The 20578-nt window shown below is 39.0% G+C and overlaps 1 protein-coding gene across 1 annotated transcript; it reads left to right on the top strand.

The window, feature by feature from the left end:
- The first annotated feature begins 16742 nt into the window (after window positions 1-16742).
- Window positions 16743-17660, top strand: TMEM74 (transmembrane protein 74). Its single transcript, XM_021688801.2, has one exon. It carries the CDS (start codon window positions 16743-16745, stop codon window positions 17658-17660), a length of 918 nt encoding a protein of 305 aa, XP_021544476.1.
- Window positions 17661-20578: the final 2918 nt, after the last annotated feature.

Genomic DNA, 20578 nt, shown 5'->3' with positions numbered 1-20578 from the left:
CAAGTAGATGTTACAATAAAGAATTTCTAACCATCTCCTACCACATTAACTAAAACATTTCTAACCATCTCCTACCACATAACTAAAATATGATCTTCATATTCCCCTCCTCTATATTTTGTTCCTTCTTTCCTTAGTATGCTTTGACTTTTTTGTTTCACACTCTGCTAGGCACTGAGGATACTGAAATGAATAAACCATATTCCCTGCTGTACAGGAGGCTTGCATTTTGGTGGGGAAGTTGGGAACTGAACTGACAAATAGTATAGTAAATGTGATTTCAGGGATAGGTGCAGAGGATTATGAGAGCATTGAAGTAAGACTAAAGCTCCTCAACGTCTAAGTTACTCAAGAGAAAGCAGTAAAAATTCATATTCAATTTATTTTTTAAGAGTGAGAGAGAACAGATTTACGGTCTGAGATACACGGCTATGACACCCACACATTTCTGGACGGATCGTGCATTTCCAAATATAACTCATTTTATCTCCTGAAAATAAGATTAAAAAAATATTATCTGCATTTACACAAATGTCTGAAAATATGTATTAATTTGAAATCAACGTACCCCTCCTCCAAATGGTCAAACCACTGGAAGTCAGCTTCTTTAGGGGCAGCAGAGATAGCAGGAAAACCCCTTGAGATTGTCAGAAGTGCTAACCCACTCCAGTGATTGGATTCTCATAGCTCAATTAAGAGAAACAGCAAGCACATCCGGTCATGAAGTTTAAAATATTTATGAGGATAAAAAGCCTGTAACAATGTCTTTCACTATTAGTTCACGGTTAGATGGAAGGAGAATTACTTTGGAGTCTTTTACTTCATTATAATTTCTACGACTAAATGTACCAATTATTTCCCTTTTGGTTTAGCTTGAGAATAAAATGAATGCTTAAGTTACTGATTATTTTAAGGTAGTTTCTTCCCATCTTTCCCCAAAGAAAACTTAGATTTTCACTGTTGTTGAGAGAAGACAGAGGGAGAGGAATTTAGTTTGAGAGATCACCAGCCCATTCTACTTAGGAGAATGCCAGGTACCTGAAGTGATTCAGTTGAGCAACTGGGTTAAGTTCCAGAAATATTTAAGGCATCTTGTAAGTAGGCAAATGGGCTATAAGACTTTTACTGCATAGGAACAACTGTAGACTAAAACACTGGGGCTTCTCTGGCTTTTTTTTTTTTTTTTGAAAAAAATAAGGGAATGTTCCTTCTACAAGCTAGCCTGTACTACATGGGAAAAACTTGAAAGTAAAGATATTGATCATATGTAACCTCTATTTTTTAATTCCCAGAATCTAGCATAGTACTTGACTGGAGTGTGTGTGCTCTGTAAACGTCACTAATGTGTCAAGCAATAAATGTGATGTGCAGATCATAACAATTTTAAAAAAGTCACCAATTATAGATGAGCAAAGAGTCCTGTACTTGAAATTTGTAATTTCATGTTCTTTGGTATTATTTGAAGATAGCATCTGTTTTTATTATCCTAATCATAAATCTTGAAGAAATTTATGCAATACTCTTATTTGATATGACTGTGAGGAATGTGTAAGACTTTAATAGATGCATAAACATAGAAATGAGGACTCTGTTAAGAGAATTTGGTAATGAGTTAGTCTGCGCCCACAGTGAGAGGAAGATAGAATAATACTGTAATGATCCACTTAATTATTTGTAAAGTATTTTTGATAGACGGATGTCATAGCTTAACAAATGTGAATGTGACACTGATTCTGCACAGTGACAGACTCTGTAGTTACACATTTCACAGTTCATTATAGTGTTTTCCTCCCAATATTTACCCTTCATTTCTATTGCTGCTTAAAGTTACTTTGTCTTGATTTTATAAAGGATGGGTTTTATCTTGCAGGCTGAGACATACATTACGTTCTAATTCCCATTAAGATCAAAGAAAGAATTCTTACCATGTAAGATCTCTGGCTCTGTCTCACAGAACTAACATTTTGCATTGCTATTTGGTTTTCATTTTAGTCAAGCATCCATGCTAGTTAATTTTCGCAATACTCCTTGCCAAATAACCAAATTCCTTTTTCCTAGGAGCACTGAAATCAAATGTTAATAAGGACTTAAAGAATTAGGCTTAGCGTGCTCATATATTTTACAAAATTAGAATACTATTTGTGGAACTGCCGTGTTCATGATATTTCACTTTGAACTTGTTCTTTAATTCTTCTACTGTTTATTTTTCCTTTTCTTATTCTTACTCTGAAACCCACTATCCATAAAAATATGACTGGATTACCCTTTCTGGAACATTTCCTTTCTTTTGATTAGAGGAGGCTTGTGTGTGTGTGTGTGTGTGTGTGTGTATTTAGGTTTCTTTTTTTCTAACCAAAGGCATTTATTTGTAACTTTCTTTTAATATATATTGTTGTAGCAAAATGGAACTATACAGAATGTTAGATTTCAGGTTAAAGTTTTTCATTTATCAATTGATTTATACATTCATTTACAAATATGAACTGAGCCCTATGAGTTGGACTCTGCTTACTGCCTTTTGTCTTTTATTTATAGATATTGTTTCCACTTTATTCATACTGGAGAACTATGTTTCCACAGACTTTAGATAATATAGGGCTCTTAACCACACACTTATTTTAGAACACTCATTAGATAGGCACTATGCTCAAACCGGAGATAAATTAAACCTGGTACCTACCTCAAGAAGTCTAATGAGATAGAAAAAGTTATGAAAATATGTCACATTTGGATGCTTTCATAGGTATTAGAAAACCCAACCCAAGGTGGCGATTTGTTGACTCAAGTTACCAAGAAGATCAAAGGCTAAAGGAAATTTAGAAGTTTAACCTTGACTTTCATTCTATTTCTTTGTGATTCTTTAGCATTTTCCCTCTTCCTGTGTGTCAGCTTTACCCACAGGCTAACTTATCAGTGGTTCCAAGCAGAAATAGGGACTACATACTCCCTCCATCCTCAATCATTGATCAAAATCCTGCACTTTACCTTGATTGGACTATTTCTGAGCCAGTTGTGGCTAAGGAAGTCCTGTGTTTGCTTAGGACTGATTCCCTAGCCAATCACTGTAGACTGAGGGAATGTGATTAAATTTATTGATTTGTGCCCTTGAGCAGAGGGTAGAGTCAACTTCCCCAAACCACAGAGCTTCTACACAAAAGAGAAAGATGGCTACTCAGAGGGAAATCCAAATACTGTTTTAAATAGAATGGTGGGAAATTGAAATTGGTAAGGCAACCAGTGACTACGTGACTGGATCTAGGTAACACCAATTCTCACCCATTCCCACTTGATGTTCAGACTCAGCATTTTATTGTTATGGCAGCTTGATTGCAAAAAATGGTCCTAATTGTTCTACAACTCTAGCAATGTGACACTGTAGTTCCTCACTTTAAGAGATAGAGTCTGTTTTCCTATCCCTTGTCTCTGAGCTAGGCTGATGATTTGATTTTTAAAAAAAAATGCGTTGGAAATGACCACATGACAGTGTTGAGTTTAGCCTCCAAGAGGCTTTGTGTTCTTCTACTCATTCTCTTGGAACCCTGCTGCCACCCTGTGAATTAGCCTGGTCTCATTGGCTGAATGATGGGAGACCAGGCAGAACAGAGACAAACCAACCACAGCTCAGGTCATCCTAAGATCATTCCCATTAAGATCAAAGAAAGAATTCTTACCATGTAAGATCTCTGGCTCTGTCTCACAGAATATTGCATATGCAAAGTTTTAGCTTTTTAAACTACAAAAAAAAAAAAGAAAAACCAAATCAAACCAAAACAAACAAAGCACCTAACTCTTGAATTATGTTGGGCTCAAGAATTTGAGGACCTGAAAATCCACTTGCACAGAAAACTTTTTACCCGACCTTTTTCTTTTTCCTCTTCCTATCCTACTCACAAAAAATCTTCCCTAATCTCCTTTCACTGTGTGTGATTTTTTTTTTTAATCCCTCCTCCTCAAAAGTCCCTCTCTTCCAGCCTCTCAGTGTTTGATTTCAGCCTCCTTCTCACTCTGGGATTTGCCTCTCCCACCTCTTTCCTTATATAGCACTATTTAATCTTTCTCAGCTTCCCAGATTGCACTTTCATATATCACCCAACTCAGCAAATTGAAAGACATTCCTTGACATTTGCCCTTGTTAGAAAGGAAGCAAAAGTTGGAGACCATGGGGTTAAGTTATGACTAATGTTCTTCCTTGTCACACATATAGACAAATAAAGATATATATTACTGGTGCTCTGGTGGGTGTATAAGAGCTGAGTTAGAATGAGATACAAAGAAAATAGTGGTCAATTCTACCCAGGGTGGGGAAGCGTTGTTAAAGAATTTTACAGAGAAAACCATGCTCTAGAGGAGTTGACCTCTATTGACAAGTTGAGGGAATGAAATTGAGAAGCAGCAAGTCTAAGTAGAAAAGGCAGCTTTGAAAAAGGAATGCTATGAGTACAGCTGGAAATATTCAGTGAATTGCAGATAGTTTATGAAGCTGGAATGTATGCTGGGAGGTGAGGAAGAAGAGTTAGCAAAGGCCAAGTTATGAAGAACTTTCTCGCAAATAAGCTTCCCTAAAAAATGTGTAGGACTGTCAGTGGGGCAGAAATCAGGAGAAATTTCTAAAATATGAAAAGCAGGTAAGACGTGACTGAAGAAGTATGAAGCCACTACAAGGAACCTACCAAAAGAGACAGAGCAGCAAATCCAGCATACAATCTCTACCGTGAAGGTAAACACAACACAAATGACCAAATATCCAAGGAAAGACATCCCATGAAAGACAGACAAAATTGAAGACCTTATACCTAAAAAATAGTTAAAAGAGCAATCAAAATAGATATTGGTTATAAATGTGAAAACATATATAATTAACATCCCTGAAGAGTTAAGGTAGGACATTACATTTATAAAATAAGAAATAGCACAAATAGTTACAAAAAAGAAAACAAATGTCTAAGAAGTGAAAAACATAATTGTTGAAATTTAAAAATTAAGAGATGGACTCAACAACATAATGGAAACAGCTGAAAAGCAAATTAATAGTTAAAAATAATAACATTTTAACATTTATGGGGTCATTTAAGTGTCAAACACTAAGTACTTTGCATACATTTTATTAATTCTTCCTCACGATAGTCAAATTAGCAGTACTATTATGTTCCTTTCAGGTACTATGCATCAGATAATTGCAGTAGTCCAAGCAAGAGATGATGAGAGACTGGGCTAAGGAGATATATAGAAGAAGAACCAAACAGAGTCAGAAAATTGATACTGATACTAACAATAATAATAATAAAATACCAAAAAATCAAACCATATACCATAAAGTTTAACAACATAAGAAAAAAATAATGAAGCACACCATCTAAGACACTTACTAAAGTAGGGTCTCCAACAGTAGCATAACAGAGTTGAACCATAAAGGGCCTTGAAAAATGTGAATCAAAATAGGAAATTGTCTTAATTGATAGGACTATAAAAATTATAAAAGCAGTGTATCTCAAAGTTTATTTTATAAAACAATAGTCCTAAAAGGTGCTTTGTGAAAAATAAGACTCATAATCCTATAAAGTTAGGAAAACTGAAAACATGTCTTACCCTTAGAGTCAAATCATACATTAGCCAGTTAAAGGGTCTCAGAAGTACTAAAATAATGAAACCTGTTGAATTTTTAAAAAGTAGAATCTCCTTTCTTCCAGGGATATTTAATTATGCTAATATCAATATTAATATTATATACAACATATATTTATTATATTTAAATTAATATATTAAAAACTAATATATATAAAACACACTGAAGCAAGTAATACTCTAGATCCATGTTTATATATTTATAGGAATCCAACTTGGTTATTCCTCTGACATATATTCAAAAGTATGAAATACAGTTATAGAGCGTTATCATGCTTTACAAGCATGTTTATTTTATAGGAAAAAAAGTGAAAATGAGGGAAGGAAACTCAAGTAGAAAGGTAACTCAGTTTAAGGACTGAAATAATATCACTCAAAAGATTAGCAATAATAATAAGGATTATATGAAAAATCTAAAATAAAACTTTTATTCTCCTTGATAGTAAAGGAAAGCAAAACACAATAATTGCTTAAACCACTGTCTACATAGGTAGATAACCAGACCCTTTCTGTCCACTTTCTGAGCTCCTTTCTGGCCCACGGCAATTAAGGAGAGAAGGCTAACTTGTGCCAAATGAGCTCAAAACCTCACTGCCACGACAGAAGTTTGTGTTGTGCTCACGTCTGAGTCTGATATGGATCAAGTGGCTCTCCTCTAAGCTGTGATTCAGCAGTCCAGGCTGCTTTCACATTGTGGCTTCAAGGTCATTTTAGCATTACAGAGATCGCAGGTAGCAGGAAGAGTAAAATGGACAGAAACAGCAGATTCTTAACTACATCCTCCCAGAGGTTAACACACATCATTTCCACACACATTCCATTCAGCACAACTGGAACTGTGGCCCCACAGAGATGTAGGGAGTACATCCACACTTGTGGCTGTTGTGTCTTCTTGATGAATTGGACCTTTTATCATTATTTCTCTTATCCCTGGTCACATTCATTGTTCTGGGGCCCACTTTACCATAGCTGCTTCAGCCTCCTTCTGATCAATGATTGCATGATATATCTTTTTCTTTTTTTTTTTAAAGATTTTATTTATTTTTTAGAGAGCGAGCGAGAGAGAAACAGCATGAGAGGGGAGAGGGTCAGAGGGAGAAGCAGGCTCCCCGCTGAGCCGGGAGCCCGATGTGGGACTCGATCCCAGGACCCTGGGATCAGGACCTGAGCCGAAGGCAGACGCTTAACCATCTGAGCCACCCAGGCGCCCGATATATCTTTTTCTTGTAACTTATCTATTTCTTTATATTTATATCTCACTGTCATTATCTCTTGCTTGGATGATTATTATAAACTATTTGATTACACTAGGCTAACTCCTCTTCAACCTATTTCCCAAAATGAACTTTTAAAAATTCACATATGATCTTATTATTCTCCTACTTAAAAGCCACCATTGGCATTTTGCTGTTTTTAGAATTAAGTCCACACACCTTATTCTTACTTGCCAGTCCAAAGGTGATTTTTCCTCTTCTGACACTTCCAGTATCATTACTTGACATTCTTCCCCTCACATTTTATATTGTATACATATTTAATTTTCTTCAGTTGCAGTAATTCACATCTCAATTGTCACCCACTCTTCAACATGCTACCTCATTTTTCAAAGGGCTAATTTCTTTTTGTACGTGTCTCACCTAGATATTGTATCATCCAGGGGTCCACTCTGACCTGCCAATTCTGAGTTAGGTATGTCCCCATTGTATTATGTATTCCTCTATCAGAACACTGATGAAATGGCATTATACTTGTCTGTTAAATTGACATATCCCCCACCAGATTGTAAACTCCTTGAAAGGTGGGATGTATCCATTCAGTTCACTACTCTACATCTGGCACTTAGCATAGAACTTTTGACATTCAATTAATACTTGAGTGAGTGGCTGAATTATTGAATGTTATTAATGACTTCAGCAAAGAATTTCAGTGGAGTGATAGGCTAATAAACTGGATCACATGATCCAGTATTCCTAGAAAGGAATATGATAAAGGACGAGGAGAGAGTGAAAGGAATTTGACACATTTCTTGAATAAACAACAAAAAAGATCATTGTAGTGGGCGCCTGGGTGGCTCTGTCAGTTAAGCAGTGGACTCTTGATTTTGGCTCAGGTCATGATCTCAGGGTCATGAGATCCAGCCCTGCGCCGAGCTCTCTGTTAAGCATAGAGTCTGCCTAAGGCTCTCTCTCCCTCCCCATCTGCCCCTCCCCCTCCCCCACGGAAAAGATCATGGTAGTATAGTGCCACGGGTACTGTAAGATTGCATACTCGCCCACCCTCCATGCATAACAATATGCCAGGTGAAACTAAGCTAGAAGAAACCATCTTCAAGCTCTTCTTAAGATAGAACAAATCCTTAGATTGATATAAATTCTTAATGCAAAGAATTGCAGGCACTTGAAACCTGAATCCTCTCCAGAGGCACGTTTATCTTTTTATTATGATCTGCTACACACAGAACAGTGCATGAAATAAAGAGTCACCTCCAATAATTTAGTTCAAGGAGAATACCAATGTAAGCACATCTGGGTCAAGAATAGAAGAGTGCTATGCCTCACAAGGCTCTTCTTTTGCCTTCTCCAAATCACTATTTCCTCCATCCCTTGCAAAGATAGCCTCTATCTTGACATTTATCATAACCACATTCTTGCTTTTCTTCATTGTTTTGCCAATATCCCAAAATATTCTGGTATAGTTTTGCCTCATTACTAACTTAATATCAATGGAATAATGCAGTTACAATTAGAATTTTTTAGTGGCTAGCTTCTTTTCTCCACCCTTACTATTGTTTTTTTAAAAAAAATCATATTTATTAATTTTATCCTGAATGTGCACATGGTATTTGGATTAGAGACAGATTATCATTTTTCACTTAAAAAGAAAGTAATGACCATGTGGTTCCCAACACTGCAATTTTTACTCCTGGGGCAATATAATGACAGCAAAATCAAATGTCTTATGTATATGAACTTCAAAGTCTGTATCACAGGGGAGAATCAGAAAAATTCATTTTGTCTGCTTATCTACAGGAGCAAGAGAAAGCTTCCTTTTCCTCTCCTCCCACAAGGAGAGAGAGAAAACTTTACTCCTTGGATACAAGAATTTCTGCTTGAAACCTGACTGTTAAGCTTCTATGTCTTTTACCTTCACTTTCGTATTTTTCATCCTTTTGTCTCTTTGTGCTTTGTTTGAGATGTTTTATTTTGATCTGTCTCCAATTCACTCATTTCTCTTCACTGTGTCTAATCTCTTATCTTTTGAGTTCTTAATTTTGATTATGTTGTTTTTTATTTTTCATTTCCAGATCCCTGGCAAAATTCTAAATTTTGTCTTATTTCATTGAGCACAGTAAGCATAGCTATTTATAATTCTCCAATATCTGAGGCTTCCCATTGGTCATTTCTATTGCTTTAGTTTCTGTTTGCTGTCATGCATATGATCTAATCTTCTGATGTGCTTGGTTTTTTGTTTCTTGTGCTTTTTATCTTAAAATTATAGATTTTTGGAAAGTTGCAAAGATACTACAGAAAGATCTGTGTGCTCTTCAGTTTCCTCCAAATGGTTACATTTTATGTAACTATATGGAATATCAAACCAAAAAATTGTCAGTTTACCACATGCATAGGTTCATGTAACCAGAACCATGATCAAGATACAGAACTATTCCATCACCATGAAGATCTTCATGCTACCCCTTATAGTTATAGTCACACCCATGCCCTCACCCCCCACCATCCTTAACCCATAGCAACCAGTAATCTGTTTTCCATCTCTATAATTTTGTCATTTTGAAAATGTTTTATATATATACACATATAAAATTATACAGTATGTGACCTTTTTTCATGGTTATTTTTTATTGAATCAGTATATTTGCATAATTATTTGTAGAATTGGTCTGAGCTAATGCTTAGTTTTTTTGTTTTGTTTTGTTTTTGTTTCAGAGAATGCTGCCTGTGCCAAGTAACTGGTGTCCTAACACTTTGAAATCATTTTGGTTAAATTTTAGGGATTGACATCTTAACAAACTGATGTGTGCTCCCTATGAGGGTCTATCTAACTTCTGGCTCATACTGCTAGCCAGCATGCAACCTTTCAGGATTCCAACCCAGAGTTTAAGGAATGGAACAGATTCACTACAATTCTTTTCTTTGGTAGGCCCAGGACCCCAACTCCCCCCTCTCCTTAGTTCCTTAGCCTCTCAACTCTTCCCTCCATAATTATCTAACGTCTCCAAGTAAAAGGAAGCTCCAAGCTCCTGACTTGCCTCTCTGAGCCTCTCTCCTTCTCTAGATTCTGGCCCAGTAATTTTTCTCTGTCTTGTTAAATTTGCATGTCTTTAAGCACATGATTTTTATACATTTTGTCTAGCTTTTCTAGACTGCTGAGAATGGATCTAAATCACCTAGTTTCCTATTACTGGAAATGAATGTTTCCTGTAGTTATGTTTTCTTTGACCCATGCAGGTTTAAATTTGTTTTAAATTTAAATATAAATTTAAAATATTTTGAATTTTTGAATACAAATTGGAATATCTGACTTTTATTGATATCGGAATTCACTCAAGACAAAAATCAGGTAAAGCAGTTAGGGGATACTGCTCCTTTAGGAAGAAGCACTTGCTCTCAATTTGGCTGCAGTCTTCCCTGACCCCAACTGTCTGTATCCGGTGCTTTATTAATTTAAAAAACATGCCTGCCTGGCCACTGTAAGCATTCTTATTTAAAGGAAACTGTCAAATTTAATATTACTTTTTTTGTTCCTAGAATTTTGTTGGTAAATGAGATCATTACTCTAAATTTTGGTCATTTTTACTCTTCTCTTCCATCATTCAGAAATCCCAGCTTTGGAGCACAAAGTAAATCATATTCCTTGTATTATTGTCATTAAATGACTGAGTCTCTACATAGCCAATTTTAAAAACGTCTTTCTTACCTCCTTACAGCTTACCCTCTTCTAATAACTCTGAACCCATGAAGGATATTTACTTACACTCAGTTCTTATTGTTATTGCTGAAGAGAAAAAACTGGAAGGCATCCTCTCCGCAGTCATCATTATAAAAGACTGATTGTTCCAAGTCTCTTCACTTGATTCAGTTGGTAAAATTACTTCTCAGAATCTATTTTTTCACTGATCAACTTAGTGTAATCATGATTGCTCCTCCCATACCTCACAGAGTATAAGCAAACAAAAAAAAGGTGACATTTTAAAAACTATGCAGGATCAGAATCATTACTTAGACTTTAATATCACAGTGTCAATTGTTTTATAAGCACATATTGAGGAACCACTGTTGCCTATATATTTTGCTGTTTCATGCTCATGTGTTGCTTCAAAATTATAGAAAGAATATATTGGTTCTCAAGGAGCTTAAATTTTATCTGGGAAGAGATAACACATAGAAAGCAGTATAAAATATAAATTAAATAATTCTATATATGTAAAATGGCTATATAAAAGGAAATGTATTATGCTACTAGAATGCCAGTTAGAAGGGTAATAAGAAATTGGTGATGCTGAACAAGAAAGGCTCTTGAAAAAGGTTCTTGGGTCAGATTTGAGGAAAGTTTTAGACATGGACTTAGGGGAGAGAGAGATGAAGTTATTCCAGCAACTGATAGTTTTTGCAGAGCTTTTCTTTACAGGAGCTCAGTCTACATTTATTCTTTTTATGCAGAATTTTGAATGAGATTTTGTAGTGTGTGGCACAGAGTTGATATTTTTTAATGGTCACTAATATGTAGACAGTCAAATATACTATATATAGAAATAGGACATGAGAGACAATCATGTGGACAGATAATCTCTCCAGAATCAGTTCATTTTCCCTCACTCTATCCAACAGAAATATTTCACTTTCTGCAGAAGGTAATAAGACATTTAATATATGAATACTGACCTGAAGGAGCTTACAATTGCTGCTACAGGTTTAGGCACCGAAGTGAGGAGTTGAATAATATGCAGTAGTTATCTAGACATACAAGAAATGTCACAAGGCAGTGGCTGATGAGTATAAAAAATACCAGGGCTGACAAGTCTTAGTAGAGTTCATAGGAGGCAGAATCTTTGGGGGTCTGGTTTTGAGGAAAAGGGATTCATGGAAGAGATGTAACTTAGAATCACCTCAGCAGGGAAACTGTAGAAGTCCTCTAATCCAACTGGATGAACCCTTTCCACGACATCACTAATAAATGGCTCTTTCTTTATCCTCTCAGTAATACCAAACTCACATTCATGAGATATCCTATTTCAAGTTCTTAGAATGTTATTCCTTATAATCAGCCCCAAATCCATCTCCTTATTAAGTGGGATAGTGCTATCCAAAGCTTCCCAGTCCCTGTGTCCATCATCCTCAGGTGCTCCATTGTATTATGATGTACTGGCTTATTTATTCCCTTGACCCTTCTAGCTGTCCTGCAGGGCCTGAAGTAGCCACAGCACCAGAACTAGGGTCATGAGAAACCTCTTATGTTTATCCCAGTGCAATAAATATTGTCACCTCCTATGTATGCTCTGCTGTGAAGCATTGCTCAGTATAGCGTGGTGGTGAAAAGATCCAGGTTCTGGAATCAGACAGCCCAAGTTAGAATCTTGGCTCTGTCAGTTATTAGTTCTTATACCTTGGGATAGAAACTCCACTTTTTTGATCTTCAATTTCTACATTGCAAAATGGGTACAATAATACATGCTCCCTTATAGAATTGATGTAAGAATTAAAGATGAGAATGCATTAGGAATAATAAATGCTATTATTGTCATTGGTTCTGCTTTTACCACTTTTAACCATGATATATAACTCCTTTTTTATAAACCTCAAATTATTTAAAGCTAATTTTTGTTTCCTCTAAGTCTCCTCTGACTAAATATCCCAAGTTCCTTCAGTGTCTTCCTGTCCAACATGGGTTTAAGTTTCTTCAACTTCTCAGTTTCTCTCCTCTAGATACCTATGGTGTCTTTGTGTTCCCTTTTAAACATAAAGTACTAAAAACAAAATGCACCCCCGCAGGTATGGATTGATGAGACAGTCCTCAAAGGGTGGAAGGAATAGGGGATGGAAGGAAGGATATTCTCACTGGAGAGAAGAGTAATAAGCAAAGGAGAAGAAAGCACAATACACATGGCATGCTTATCAACAAATGGGCCTAACTGGTTAAAAGGGAGTCATGGGAAAAAAGATCTTAAAGGGGTTGGATTGTGAAGTCCCTGGAACTACGATACTATGGATTCTATCAATATAAAGGAAAACCAACAAAGTCGTCATTATAGGAGATTTATCACTTGAAAGCCAGCAACCACAGAATTTATGTGAGCTACTCACAAGTAGCAAAAAGTTATAAATATTATAGCCCTTCTTTTGCTTCCCTTAGATGAAAACAATCAATAACCCTACAATAGTCCCAGAGGCGATGCTGAAAACTTGGAGATGATCCACAAACCACACATTCCCTTTGGCTGTTGGCTGCTGCAATCCACTATGGTTAGAAAGGTCAGTGACCCAAAGAAGTTACTTTGTTCTATCCTGGGAGTCATACTTCACTTACAGCCTTCCTTTATTCCCAACCCTTTATTTTCTTGCTTTCTGGTCTTTCTTCCATTCACTCAATTTACATAATGCTTAGAATATTGTGGAGTTCATGACCCACCTCTGCTGAGGACTAGGTGTACAACTTTGAACAAATTACTCAGCTTCTTTGTAACTCATTTTCCTCACCTATAAAAATGAGAATTTTTATAGGATTTAAAAATTAATTGTGAACATTAAATGAGTTAATGTATCTAAAGTGATTAGAAGACAACCTGGCAGTAATAAGTGTTATTTATGTTAACTGTTGTTATTTTGGGTCATTACTATTCATAATTCAACAGATACTAGACACTTGGCTAGGCACAGGGGATGCATAGACAAACAGGACAATCCCTCAACGGTCATATTTCTCCTGATTTTGTGGGCAAGGCAATGACTTTGGGAGCATATTCCTGAATAAACTTTATTAGCTACTACTTATTGTCTTTGTAACCTTGGATGAAACACTTAATTCCTCTGAGCCTCTTTCCTTATCTGTAGGATGAAGATTAATAAAATCTACTTTGAAGATCTGTTCTATTAAATAAGACAAAATATTCATATTGCCTGGCACAGTGTTGGAACTAAATATACACTCCTTCCCCCATAATCCTGTGGCCATACCTAAGGCTGGAGGACCCAACCCTGAGTTTAGGATCCAGCCATTTCCTCTGAAGTGCCAATCAGGAGTATGGACATATAGCACAACGTCTTCAAGAAGAGCAAAGCGTGGAGGAGTGAGAAAAAAAACAAGGTGGGGGAGGCAGGGAGACCGCCCCTGGACTACATCTCCCGGGATGCTCAGCAAGAAGGAGGGCCACGCCCCACCCGGCCCCTCCCAACCGGCACAGCAGGCGCTGCCCACCCCGTGGAGCCCAGCGGCGCGCTGAGGCTACAAGTGCCACGGCTGGTAATCGGTGGACTTTCCCGAGGAGCGGCGCAGGAACGAGCGCGGTGCTCGAGCCGCACGTGGTGGTCAAGGCAGGGGTGAGTGCCGGTGAGCGGGACCGGGAGGAGGCGCTGGGGCGAGGGAGCGACCCCAGGAGCCTGGCGGAGCGGCGGAGTGCGTCCCCACTCCCTGCCCCAGGTGCTTGCCCTGCCTCGGGGTATTTGACGAACGCAGCCCGACTCCGGGTGCCTTGAGGTTCACCCGGAATGGATGAATTGATCTCGCAGGGGGCACCGCTGCCCGGCGCTTGCTGCGCGCCCTCCCCACACAGCGCGCCCTGTACGGATCCCGAGGTCGCCTCCCCCAGACCAGCCTCACCCGTATTAGTTAGTTCCAATGCAGATATTAAGGCTCTTAGTCAATGGCAGACGGAGGAGGTATAGTGCTGTCCCTTCGCTTTGAGGTGCAATTTCATTAACCTCCCTCTTAACCAGAGAGACGAGAGGCAGGAGACGGAAGGAAAGAGCCTTTAGCTGGTCCCATGGGATTATCCATTCTCTACTGAGGATGGAAGCCCCGGATTATGGAGCTGCAAAGGGAATCGACTGTGTACCGAGTGTATCTCCGATGGATCGAGCGGAGTCTGTCTTTAAAGAGAGAGAGAAGCAGGCGAAGGGAATTAAGTGGAGATTTCTTTCCCTCTTTGTTATAAATTGGAAGTCCCATAAGGAACCCTGCCGATTTTATCCAGAGTAGTCCAATGTGATGAGTTAATCGTGCCAAAAGTTAATCAGAGCACCTCATGTCTGAGGGAACTGGGAGACGATTTTTCATTTCAGGAATTGATCAGATCCGTATCACCACTTCCTTCATGGAGGGATCCGGCTGTAGGGATCTGTGTCCACTTGCTAAAGGAAAGTTCTGGTTCAGTTGTATGTTTTTTGCACTTGCTTTGTTTTTCTGTTTTAGCTACAGAGAAACTTTGGTAACAGGAGAGAAGTAACAAAACAAACTTTAATGTAGAGCAGAAAATGTGTGGATTCCCTCTCCCATATTTTAAGTGAGTTGCTAGGTAGACCTTAGGTAAGCCTTACTCGTGGGTCTGTGTGGGTTACCAGCTGCTGGAGCTGTGGATTTTGAGCATAATAAGCCCCCGAACCATGGGTTAAATCAACTATTGTTGGGAATTTGGAAGCAAAATAAAAAGGGCCCTTGCTTGAAACTGCTGTATTTGGTGATAGTGAAAAGTGAGTTGTTATTCCTTGGTAGGATGGCAACAGGCAGAGAAAGGCGGGCAGACAGTTTTCTGTTCAACCCAAAGTTCTATCACAGAAAGGTCCCATGCTGCCATGGGGGTAAGGGCATGTCTGGATGCAAAGTTCCAAAGGTAATTTTGGAACTATGTTAATAGCTTCTTACCTACTTACCTCAACAGAACTGTGACTCTGTGAGTTTATAATTTGTCTTTTACTGTCAGTTTACTTCTTTTATTTTTTTTTAAAGATTTTATTTATTTAATCGACAGAGAGAGAGATGGCGAGAGAGGGAACACAAGCAGGGGGAGTGGGAGAGAGAGAAGCAGGCTTCCTGCCGAGCAGGGAGCCTGACGCGGGGCTCGATCCCAGGACCCTGGGATCATGACCTGAGCCGAAGGCAGACGCTTAACGACTGAGCCATCCAGGCACCCTCTGTCAGTTCTCCTGGATGGTCAATTTCCCATGCATGTTTGTTAGCCAAGTGGACAGAAGGAGAGGGACTCAGACCCATTCAGACACAATGAGCAAGAGCAGCGATCTGCACCTAGAGCGGGTGTGTTTGGGGGAGGGGGGAGTGGAGTGGGCTGGCCCATGGTATTTGGCAGAGATCACACAGTAAGGCACGTTGTCTACATCCTTCTGGGTCTACAACAAGCCGGCATCATGTAGCTGCAAGGGCTGAGAATGAAAGTACAATGAACAGGCATGGGGTCTTGTACATACAGGGCTGTGTGACTAAGGTCATTTGATGTAGGTGGCCAGCCATCTTTTACCCACTTCCGAGCTACTCAGTCAAAATGCTGAGCTCTAGTGCCAGTCGAGCCCAGCTGACGGTGACATATTTGTTCATTCCTGGTAATGCTCTAAAGCTAATCTGTATTAGAATCTGTTCTCAACTAAAGATAGTGTAAACATAATTTAACTGAATTGTTGAGAGGTGTGTGCTTCCCCAGGTTTTCCAGAAAATCTCAGCTGTGCTAAAAAAGGTCCCTGCCTTTCTCATTTGTGTCTCTCTACAGGAAACTTGCCTTCTTATTTGAGGGATCCTGTCACAGAAATGTGCGAGTCCTTGGATAAATTTGGCTTGATGACGGCAATGCTTCCTTCAGAGACACTGCTACTTCCTCTGTGCTCCTTTTCTGCCCTGACCTAAGTTCCTCAGTGCCAGTCCCTCTGCTAAGTCAGAGGATTTGCCCATTTCACACTTTCCTGCCACTAGGTCTCCTCTCATTTCTTGTACCCCTTTTAGGAGGAACTGGGGCTAGAAGTGTAACAACTGTGGCTGAACAGGAGATGGGGACCCCAGGAGTGATACTCCTGGTGGTGCAGCCTTAGGTCCCGCTGGGTTCTTACCTGTGTGGTTTTTGGCAGAATTTTTGGAAGCTGATGGGGGATGTCTGACTAGCTCCGATGGAGCTCCACTACCTTGAGAAGAGGAGCAGCCAGGCAGTCCTGTGTGATGCTGTGGACTGGCATTCAGGAGGGCTTCCTGGTGACCAGGCAGATGCGGCAGCCATCAAAGCTGCTCTCTGCTGCCAGAGACACTGTATGTCGATGCCAAGAGCAGCTGAGATGGAAGGGTCCAAACTTAGCCCTTCTCCAGCATCCCCCTCCTCCTCTCTGCAAGACACTGTCATTCAGACAGACTCCTTGCCACCAGGGCCTCTCAACTCAGGGAACAACCAAATACTGGCAGGACGGAAAGTCTGCAACTGCTGCAGCCAGGAATTAGAAACTTCTTTTACCTGTGTGGATGAAAATGTCAACTTAGAGCAAAGGAACCAGTGCTCCCCTCTAGCAAAAGGGAGCAATCATCTGGGAGACCTTGGCTGGGGAAATCCAAATGAGTGGTCTCATGAGGCTGCCATATCCTTGATATCTGAAGATGAAGATGATGTAAGTTCGGAAGCCACATCTTCAGGGAAGTCAGTAGACTATGGGTTCATCAGTGCCATCTTGTTCTTGGTCACTGGCATCTTGCTGGTGATCATCTCCTACATTGTCCCACGGGAAGTGACTGTGGATCCCAACACCGTGGCGGCCCGGGAGATGGAACGCTTGGAGAGGGAGAGCGCAAGGTTGGGGGCTCACCTGGACCGCTGTGTGATTGCAGGACTCTGCCTGCTCACACTTGGGGGGGTCGTTTTGTCCTGTTTGCTAATGATGTCTATGTGGAAAGGGGAGCTATATCGTCGCAACAGGTTTGCCTCTTCCAAAGAGTCTGCAAAACTCTATGGTTCTTTCAACTTCAGGATGAAGACCTGCACTAATGAAAATACCCTGGAACTGTCCTTGGTAGAGGAAGATGCTCTTGATGGACAGAGTTAATTCTGGTTGTGAGCCTACTGAGAGTCTGCATTAGCATTTTATATGAAAACAAACAAACAACCCACATTTCTTAAAATTAACAGTGCAGTTTATTTGCTTGGCAAGAAAGGCTTATTTCCCAAACCAACAGCCAGTGAGTGTTTTTATTCTAGATGTATTTTTTATTTAGAAGAAAAGCTATGTAAGATGCATTAAGAAATTACAACCAGCTACATCTGTCCTTCTAAAGAACTGAGATTAATTCATCTATAATGGCCATCAGCTTCTACTTCACTTCTATAGCAAAATATTTCTAACAACCAATGTACAAATGATTTCTTTTACATGGTATGGGGAATTATTCTTTGGACATTAGTAGGTCCTACACACAGTAGGATCAATTAGGTACATACCTTGTGAAAAAGAACTTAAGCACTAATCACATATTAAAGCTTACATTTAATTCTCAAAGGTGCTTATCCATTCTCTTGCTAAATTTTTTCTTCTTCTGATTTGGCTGAACACTAAAATACAGGGTTTAGAATTTGAATATTTTGAAGCTTGAGGATGTTGATTATTTAAAAAAATGCAAAAACACATCTGTTATATTTAAAATTATTCCTGTGCTCAGAAGTGGTAACTAAGTCATTAGCATAAACTTTCTAGTAAAAGAAAAATAATATAAATCATTATAAGACCAATCTGAATTTAACCCAGAATGGTAGTGCCAGATATTAGCCAGTGTTGCATGCCCATCCTCTAGATGAAGTAAAATTAGTTGCTTATATAAATTTCATTTTCCATTTGTGCTTTAGCCATCAGACTGGCTACCTAGGCTCTAGAAGTCTTTCCTGGTTCTCACACCAGAGAGGCAAAGCATAAGGCATTTTTAATATATTTCCAGACATATAAACCTCTAGGCAGGTCTAAGTCATGACTGGCTCAGACACACACCCAGGTGATGTTTTGTTGTTTGGAGAAATACAATTGCAATAGAATTGCAGCTAGACTCTTAGAGACTATGCCTAGAAGTTGGTTTCACTTCTCTAGGCCAAGCAACAAGCCATTGCCCCAGGATGGCAGCAGTCCTTAAGCCCATAGCCAAAAAATTAGAAGAGTGACAGAGAGAAAGAGTAAACGCAGTGATTCAGTGGGAACTGTGTCCTCACCAAAACTTACTTCCCCCTAACAGTGGTCTAAGTATCATTCTTTTTTTAAAAAAATTCTTAAAAATTTTAAAAGGTTTTATTTATTTATTGGGAGGGGGGGCTCCATCCCAGGACCTTGAGATCATGACCTGAGCCGAAGGCAGATGCTTAACCAACTGAGCCACCCAGGCGCCCCATAAGTATCATTCTGAGTTCCTCATCCATGCCCTCAGTATCTGTGAAATCTTGCGTCATGACTTTCAAACTTGCTTGATGAGAGGCATAATGAGCAAAGTGGTCACAGCTTTGCAAAACACAAACCCAGAGTCCATACTAACACCCTGTCTCTGTACGGTTATGGTTCAGAAAGGGGTAGGAAATGCAGCCTCAGAAATAGCTTGCATTTTGCAATTAATCTTTGAGGTATTTCCATCCTCCCATGGTAAGAGTTGTTTTAACTTCCATCAGTGGGGTCTTTCTTAAAAGAGGACTGGAACTTGGAATTTGGGGTGGAAGGGCAGAGATGGGGAAGTGAGAACAAATTTCTTTATAGATTCCAAAGCCTAATTCCAATGCCTAAAGTTTTTGTAGTTTTTGAGGATTGTGGAAAACGTGGATGACTTTGGCTGGCAGAGTGTGTGAGTGAGGATATTTATGTGAATGAGTTCTTGTGGCTGTCAGAGTTTCATCTGATGAGTTAGGTACACTGTGTTACTAAGGGTTAAGATGAAATGCAAAAAGGTAGGATCAGAGGATAGTAAAAATAGAGAGGGCAGGCATATGAAAGAGTTATTAGGTAAAAATGAGAGATTATACGGACATCAGAGGAAGCTAGATATAGCTCAATTTGGAAATAATTGGGAGAATATAAAGATGATTTTTGTTATCTGTTGCTAGTTCTTTTTGCTTTTTGAACAAAGTTTTTGTTTTACTGTGACTCTCCTGTCATGGTTTGTGTTGAAGCTGACTTACCAGCAGTATAAATTTCATTTTCTGAAGGTTTATGTCAGATTCTAGCCTCCTTAGGGACCCACCTTACATGAAGTTGAGGCAATAAGTTAGTGATATCCTTGGCTGGGCGAGTAGGTCTGACCTGTGTGTCTTTTTTTTTTTTTTTTTTTTAAGATTTTATTCACTTGACAGAGGGAGAGAGAGAGAGAGCACAAGCAGGGGGAGTAGCAGGCAGAGGGAGAGGGAGAAGCAGGCTCCCTGCAGAGCTGGGGAGTCCGATGTGGGACTCGATCCCAGGACCCCAGGATCATGACCTGAGCCGAAGGCAGTCGCCTAACCAACTGAGCCACCCAAGCGCCCGAGTTGTGTGTCTTTTTAAAAAATACATTAAAAAAAAAATTCACGCTTGTTCTTAGACGCTAAGTGGGATCAGCTGAGTTTTGTTTTATTTATTGGTGAAACATGATTAATTAGCTAAATTGCAGACTAAACTAAATTAATGTGCAGCCTGATTTTCCGTTCATGAAGGAAGACAAATTTGAGAATCAAGTGTTAGGAAGTTTTTCAATTCTGTAAAACTGGATAAAGGAGAAAAAAACCAAAGCTTTTCATTGGGAAATATTTAATGAATCTTACAGCACTACCAAATTACATATAGTTCTGATGTGATCTAAAGGATCTCTCTCTCTCTCTCTCTCTATATATATATATACACACACACACACACACACACACATAGATATATAGATAGGGGTACATATATAGATATCCCATTATATCTATATATGTATCTGTATATATATCTATATATATACATATAGATATAGATAGGGATGCCAG

This window comes from Neomonachus schauinslandi, chromosome 4, assembly GCF_002201575.2.
Source record: "Neomonachus schauinslandi chromosome 4, ASM220157v2, whole genome shotgun sequence".
NCBI lineage: Eukaryota > Metazoa > Chordata > Mammalia > Carnivora > Phocidae > Neomonachus > Neomonachus schauinslandi.
This window is presented reverse-complemented; position numbering and strand designations above follow the sequence as displayed.

Coding starts and splice junctions, on each gene's coding strand:
- TMEM74 (XM_021688801.2), top strand. CDS start 16,743: ATGGAGCTCCACTACCTTGAGAAGAGGAGCAGCCAGGCAGTCCTGTGT.